The sequence below is a fragment of the Empidonax traillii genome, unplaced genomic scaffold (genome assembly GCF_003031625.1).
Source record: "Empidonax traillii isolate 1590-97213 ecotype Southwest subspecies unplaced genomic scaffold, ASM303162v1 scaffold237:size1322474, whole genome shotgun sequence".
Classification (NCBI taxonomy): Eukaryota; Metazoa; Chordata; class Aves; order Passeriformes; family Tyrannidae; genus Empidonax; species Empidonax traillii.
In genome coordinates this window covers 1,058,058-1,065,626 of record NW_020955430.1, presented here as the reverse complement: position 1 = coordinate 1,065,626, position 7,569 = coordinate 1,058,058, and the positions used below count along the sequence as shown (strand labels likewise).

Genomic DNA, 7,569 nt, shown 5'->3' with positions numbered 1-7,569 from the left:
AGGAGGAGGAGAAAGGGGAGCAGCCAGACGAAAGCAGAGGCAACAGGCGGGAGGGAGCCGAGCACCAGGATCGCGCAGCCCGCCGAGGGAGCAGCGGCGAAGGGAGGCGGCGGGAGGCGGGCGCAGCCGGGGCGGAGGGAGGAGCGGGCGGCCGGGCGCAGCCAATTCGGGGGGACACGTCCATTTTTCGGCGTGAGTCAGGCACGTCGGTGGGGTGATGCTGCGGCGCCGGGCAGGGGCCGGGCCAGCCGCGGGGAGCGGCCAGCCCGCTCGGGCCCGGAGTCTCGGCTGTGCCGGCGCTGCTGCCGAGCGCAGCGTTGCTTCCTCCTTCCCGTCCCTTCCCTTCGCCGGGGCCGGCGCCATGGCCGGGGGCGCTGGGCCTGCCGCTCCCTGACACCCGCCAGCCCGAGGAGGTACCGCAGCAGCGCCGGGGGATGCGCGGGGGGGACCGGGCGGAGGGAGGGAGGAAGGGGGCAGGTCACATCACTGACCGCGGGTAAGGGCAGCCCTGCACGGTGGGGAAGGGGAGAGCAGAGGGGTGGGCGGTAGAGCCGTGTGGGAAGAGAAGGGGTCCCGGGGCGGCGGGTCTGGAGCTCCGGGGCTCGGGGGCTCACAGGCTCCGTGCAGCTGCGGCCTCTCCCTCCCCGCAGGCTGCTGCGAGCGGGGCTCCCCCGGGCATCGGAAAGGAAAGGGAAGAACTGCCCTTGCCCCTAGCGGAGCTGCCTCGTTCTCCTGGAGCCCGCGAAGGAAGAACTGCAAAGGGAAGGTCTGGACGTTTCATGTTCCGTCAGCCCGGCAGAATTTTGGCTTTGATTCCGTCTTGCTCGTACCTGTTCCTGGAGAAGAGGCACCGTCCCGCCATGTCCCGCTACAGCCTCCACAACCTCCTGGACTGGATGTATGGGGGGGTGGACCCCAGCTTTGCCGGCAACGGGGGGCCGGAATGCGCTGCCTTTCTCTCGGGGAAGCAGCGCTTGCTGGAGAGTTTGGTCTTTCTCAGCGTAGGCATCGTGGAAATCGTCCTGTCCTTGGGGAAGCTCAGGCATCTCCACCTCAGGGAGCTGGAGAATCTGCTGCAGCAGCCCCAGACTAAGCAGGAGAGTTTGGGCAAGAACGTGCTGCTGGTGCTGCTCTGCCTCATCTTCGGGCTGGAGGTGGGGTTCAAGTTTGCCACCAGGACTGTCATTTACCTCCTGAACCCTTGCCATGTGGTCACCATGATGCAGGTAAGGCTTGTGGAGGCTCACCTGGAAGTTGGCTGTTGTGGTGTATTTTTTCCGTAGGCTGTTTGTGGATCAAAAACGCATTGCAAAAGTACAAATGCTGAGAATCGATATAAACGTTTTAAAACTCTGGTTTTAGTCAGTTTAAGTGAAATCTCTCAAAAAACCTGAGTCAGGTGAAAAGGTGAAGTTGTAGCTATGATTAATGTCCAAATCTCTGATAGAAAATGTAAATAATTAAGGCTTTCTCACCACTTGCTTTCACCTGATCCTTGTTTCAAGAATAGAAGAGGCTGTTTCCACTGACAGTAGTGCTAAAATTTGCACCAAATCTAATGAGAACAGGATTATTGTGAAAACAGCTGTGTAATTTATGTGCAACTTTTTCAAGCAAGTTCCTTCTATGGGTGTGAACGTATTTTGTGAAGGTGGTGGAGAAACAATTGGCGTGGTTGTTGATGTGTAAAAATGTGCAACTTGTGTAGATTTCAAAATAATGGATACATAGATAAACAGTTCCTGAACTGGGATATCTAAAGCCTGTAAGCTTGTTTGTTAATAGTCCTGTAGATGTACTTAACTGTCAGTTCAACTGAGCTTGGTAAGGAGGGTGGGAGACATAAAAAAATTTTTTTGTTTAATTTTGCTGATGCTGAATCCTCAGCACTGGACAGCTTAGAAAATTCAAGCTCAAGAAATAGCAGAAGAATGCCAAAAAGGCTTTCATGAAAGCTGGCTTGGTACTGACTGTCTAGGATCAGTAAAACTGGATCAGTGCCTTTCTTGGTCTCCCACTACAAGATGCAAAGTGATCTGGGCTGAATCAGATCAAACCAGTTGTTAGATTCACACCTGGAGAGCATTTTTTAATAGGAAGGAAAACATCTTTTCTCATTGTACCAGAAGTTCTAGGGAGATGAGTATTGTTTCAAGAGTGGTAAAGCAAGCTGTTACAGTAGCATTCAAGATCTTTAGAGCAATTAATTTACAGGAACTTAATTAGCAGGTTATGTAAATTGCTAGGCCGTGATGCAATGTTTGCTCGGGAGTTTACAGCACAGGACACTTCCTTCCTGAGGAGGGGTAGTGATTGCTGTGCAATCAGTTAGTCAGCGTGGGGACTGAAGTTATGGAACAACTATGTAGAAGTAATTAAAATTAAATCATACAACCACATTCCATTTGTAGGCGATACCCAGTGATAACCAGGAAATATTCCTAGTAATTCTCCAGAAAGGAGGTGAGGTTGTGTTAGCAGTTGGATTTGAGAGTTTAGTTGTTTTCATGATGGGTTGTTATGACATTCAGCACAATGCTTACACAGCCCTGGGGGATCAAGGACTGTTCACCTCTTTCAGTAGTGCCTTCCCCAGGGAGATGGAGGCTTGAGCCCTGTAGTCAGGTGTGGGCTGTTCTGAGTCTCTCTTTGAGCTGTGAAGCTTTTAAAAATAATCCTGTGCTAATTACTCATCAGAAATTGTGTTCCAGCATTTGTGAAACCGAGAAGGTGGGTATGTCAGCAAAATGCAGAAGTTGTGCCCTTCATTTAGAGACATGTTTGGGCTGAATATAGAGGATGATAATAATAATGGCAAACCCAACAGCTTTCCACAGAGACACTAAGGTAGATACAAGGATAGTCAATGACTTCCATCAGCAGGCAAGTAATAGATAGGTGTGATCTTACAAGCATTGTTTTTTGGCCTGAATATCTGGAGGGCAACAGGTTGGCAAGGTGAAATATATGAAAATATAATTTATCCTTCACTTCTGTTCTTGCAGCAGTTTATACATAACCCTGCTGCCGTGTCTAAATAATAGGATGAACAAAGTAGGAGGCGAGGAGATGAAATGTACTACAACAATCCAGATCACTTCAAAGGGAAGCCAACAGTAGCTGTTGTTAGAAATCTCTTCTTTCATTCCATTTCTCTTTTCATTTTCTTCAGCTCAGACTTGTTTCACCTCAGCCACAAAGGCTCTGGGCTCTGAGCCAAAAATATTTGGAACTAGAAATTATTCTTCAGATTTTCTCTGCATAAAAGCAAAAGTTCTGCTGTTAAAAGACCTAAGACTGAAATGAGATCAAACTAAAATGGGAGTTAGATGTGTGGTGCATCTGGGCAGACAAAACTGAGTAATGTTAGGGCTACTGGGTTCAACAAATGAGTCTGTTTTGATCAGGTGTCTAATTTCTGCCCATCATGCCAACCTCTGTTCAAGTTAAATCTTTTCATAAGTGGAAAGAACTAGCTTAGATGTGTCAGTAGAAGGAGGAAGTGCCAATGAAATGAACATATTTAAGTGCCTGAACAGTTGGCGTGGTTAATCAGCTTCAGAGAATTTGTTGCTGCCCTGTCACCTGGTTGAATTATCTACAAGCAGTGATAATAATTTCCAGCCCTGCTCTGGGTTTTGGCTTCTTGCACAGCTTGTGGAGGAAGAAGGGTGTTTCTTCACCGGTGTCTTATAAGTGAGGTGAAAGAATTTCATGCCTTGCAATGTCAAAACCGATGATATCAAACCAATTTTCTTCATCTGTTCTGTATTTTTTAAGCTATACATTTTTCTAACTTTTCAATCACAACCCTTGTGTTCATGTAGCAGTTCTTCGTTTCACATTTATTAGGGAAGGAGCAGTTAGAATTTCCATCAAAAACTTGTTCCCTCTTATTTCTATTCCTGTACCCCCAGTTTGTAATTTCTGACACACATATTTTGGGAGGTGTTATTCACAGTCAAGGTAACTTAATGAAAATGTAAAAGCACAAGTGTCTCCTGATGTTCTGTAAGACACCCAGCTGGAGTTAACAGGCAATTAAGATTGAGTTTAGACAAATATAAACCAGGACCCAGAGCTAAAACTGGTCTGTATTGCGAAAGAGAATCGTAAGGAAAAAAAAAAAAAAAGTAAGGAAAAAGCCATCTAAAGCAGAAGTGGTGGGTAACAGTGTTAGGGTGAAGTGATCTCAAAAGTTCATTTCCAACCTTAATGATTATGTGATAATTTGAATTTTAGGTTTGTGAAGCTGAAAGTTTTAATTAGATTTCCCAGACTGTAGCTAAGGTCTTCAGTTCTGAACACTGAAGGTTATGACTGACTAGTCTGTAGAAATCAGAAATGTGTGTGCAAGTTTATTCCACCCTTGTTTAAGGAAGTGCCAGAAACATGTACTCTGTACTCTAATCCTGAAATGATAGGTACAGCTAGTCCTTCTCTTAAACTGCTGTAAATTTTCACCTTGGCTTTTGTATGCCTGTGCCTTCTTTTTAGAATGGTGCCTTTATACCCATTTGTAAAATAAGTTTTGTAATTTTATTCCTTTTGATTTATTATTTTTAGAAAGGGTTTTGCAAGAGTCATTTCTCGGTGGTACACCCTCAGTTGGTCAATTGTTGCAATTCTCTTCCAGTTCTGCTCTGAATTACTGCAATTCAAGCAGTGAAGGACTAACATTTGTCTGGAATAAAGAAAATGTGTTTGGAGGGAACAGCTGTTTTGCTGGATTATTACTTCAAGTGATCTTTTTAGGCAAAGTAAACTAAAGGGGAAGTGGTAGGTGGAAAGAAGTACAGGGGAGTCCAGTTTCATTCAGGGATCTTGATCTGATGTTTGCATAACTAAAACCAGTGCTAAGTGCATCTGCAGTTAAGTAAATACTAAATCCTTTGTTCATTGTTTCCAGTTCTGGCTTTTTAGAGACCTGGATCATTTCTGTCTTCTGTAAAAGAGATTACTGTGTTTTTGGAAACAATGGACCGTTTTCAGAACATATATAATAAACATAGCTAGACTGAATTCTGTTCTACTTGGGAATATATCCCCAAATATAACTAATTAATGATTTCCCTCCTCTTTATTTTTTTCTTTTAATTTGTGTACACAGTTCTTAACTGCTGGAAGAATTCAGTTAAATTCTGTATGGTTTTCTATATTCGGTCTCTTCAAAACCTTGAATTAAAAGTAAAGGATCATTCACATCCCGTTATTTCGGTGTGACTATGAGGAAGCTTTGATTATAAAAGTTCATTAAATTTTTATAGAAATGATGCTGAATAATGCTCTTGAGGTACATGAGCAATGGCTTGCAAGTAAGAGTTTAATGAATTCCTCAGTTTTTAAAGGATAGTGGTATTCTAAGTTGAAGGTATTTTCCAGTAGCTCTGGTTTTAGCTTGTATTTAGGTTATTGGGTAAGATGTAGAGCAGCAAAGGCAAAATTTCCTATTAACACAGATACATTTTTCAAAGTGTAAGTCTCTAAATGTAGGCTTCTAAATCTCACTTTCTGTACTTGTGCATATTTCCCTCATCCACCTGATTTTTGTGTGCACCTCCTACATTCCAAAGCCCAGTACCTGTAATTTTTGTAGCACCTCAGGAGACAGGACTTGGTTTCAGGAGGTATGATAAAACTGAAATTTAGTACAATTTGATAAGGATTGTAAAAAATTATTTGAGAACAGCAAGGCAAAATATTTGAGCTCCGTATGATTTACTCCCAAATCAGTCTATTGAGGAACGTGAGAGGTCAGCAGTCCTTTTGCTGCTCTGAAATGCTGTCTGGTAGCAGAAAATTCACCACTTAAGTGGAAGATTTGCATAATGAGCCTCACAAACATATTGGATTACAAAGCAGTAGCTCGGGTTTGGATCTGCAGAATGCACAAGTCTTTCTTTTTACAGCTGCGAGTTAACCCATGGTACTTTCCTTCACAGCCGATGGCTAGAGAGAGAAGATTCATCACGATGTGTGGTGAAAAAGGGCAGATGGAGAACTAAAGCACTGAAAGCACCGGTGTTTCTGAGCTGCAAACCTCATTTCTTGCAAAAGAGGGCATTTCACCCCCAGGAAGGTGACTGCAACCACAGATAGGAGGTGACAGGTCAGGAGGAACTTCATGTCCTCTGTGCTGGGTCTGTGGTGCTCCAGCCTGGCCTTCACAACACCAGGGCGTGCTCGGGTGTTTTAATCTGCCCCTGGTTCTGAGAACCTTCAGCTGTCTTAATTGTTACAATTTGGTTTTAAGTGATGATTTTTTTTGTGTCTCAAAACCACCGTCAACTGAAGTTTAAAGGCTTTTACTGATACTATAATTAACGTTGTAATTATTTGTTGAGCTGAGGAAAAGCTTTCCTCTGATAGTTTTAACACTGTATATACTTTGTTTCACCGTTGTGTTTATTTTTAGTAAATAGTGGAGAAATGAAGAAGGAATGGCAAGGATTCCTATTCAGAAACAACAGACATTAATAATTTAGTATCATCATCATCATCATGGCTAGGCTTCGCGAACGAAGATTTGAGAGGGGCTCTACCCACGCTTGCTACAAGTGCGCTGATGGCTAAAAAGGATAGCAAAGGTGCCTTAAGGCTGTGATTCACAGTTTTCTTTGTTTCAGAAGATTATGGTTCAGCTATTTTAATTTAAACAAGATTTGGCCTGTGATGGCTTATCCTGAGCTGAAAATGTGCACTTTAGGCCGGGTGACAGGGACCAGGGGAACGTGTCATGGTGCTGGGGAATGTTCCAGCTGAGGAATTGGAGTCCAAAGCTCTTGGTTAAGCCTTTGCTTTGAAGTTGCTAGAATTTGGAAATGCCCCTGTGCTTTAGGCTGGGTAATTCTCTTCCTTTATTCTGGATATTCTTAGGAGAAAAGAATACGACAAGTGGGGGATTGACACAGGGTAATCTTGCTCTCTGAACAGGAGTAGGAACTGAATGGTTGGAAATGGTAGATGAAAAAGCTTAACTTTCTCTGACCCCAAATATTTACACTGAGGGTTATCATCTAAAGGCCACTAGATGAATGATTAGGTAACCAGATATTGGTTTGTTTTGATGAGATCACGACAGATTTAAAGCAAACATAATTCAAAGGGCGAAATACGTACTGTGAGCAACATATTAGGGAGGGACAGACCTCTTTTTTTTTTTTTTTTTTTTTTTTTTTTGAGAACAGAGCTATTTATATTGTTTCAATGTGTTATAATGTATCACTGTTGGCTGCAGTGTATTTTTAGGATGGATTTTTTTTATCCTGTTTGGTGGTTTCACCCACCATTTCATGTAGGTTGTTTGCTGGTAACTTAAAGTGATGTTTCAGGAGGAGCTGCCTGAGGCCTTTAGGAACCTCAGTGGGGTGGGGAGCTAAACCAGCAGCAGTAACCATATCGGACACCTAACAAATTCCAGGGATTGGGATGTCTTTCACCTCATGACTTGCAGTCTAAGAAGCCCTTCTGTGCTGCCTGCTTGCCCTGCTGTAAATGTTTACACTGCCAGTCACAGAGGATGAGTTTTACCGCGGGGGTTGCACGTTCCCTGCAGCAACTTGAACCGTG

The 7,569-nt window shown here is 43.8% G+C and overlaps 1 protein-coding gene across 1 annotated transcript in view; it reads left to right on the top strand.

Moving 5' to 3' along the window:
• The first annotated feature begins 234 nt into the window (after window positions 1–234).
• Window positions 235–7,569, top strand: part of TMEM164 (transmembrane protein 164) — a 33,066-nt gene continuing 25,731 nt past the window's right edge. The window contains exons 1-2 of the mRNA XM_027888410.1: window positions 235–413; window positions 651–1,226. Of these exons, the coding sequence (XP_027744211.1) occupies window positions 780–1,226 (447 nt within the window). The 5' untranslated portion in view covers window positions 235–413; window positions 651–779. The remainder of the gene's footprint in view (window positions 414–650; window positions 1,227–7,569) is intronic.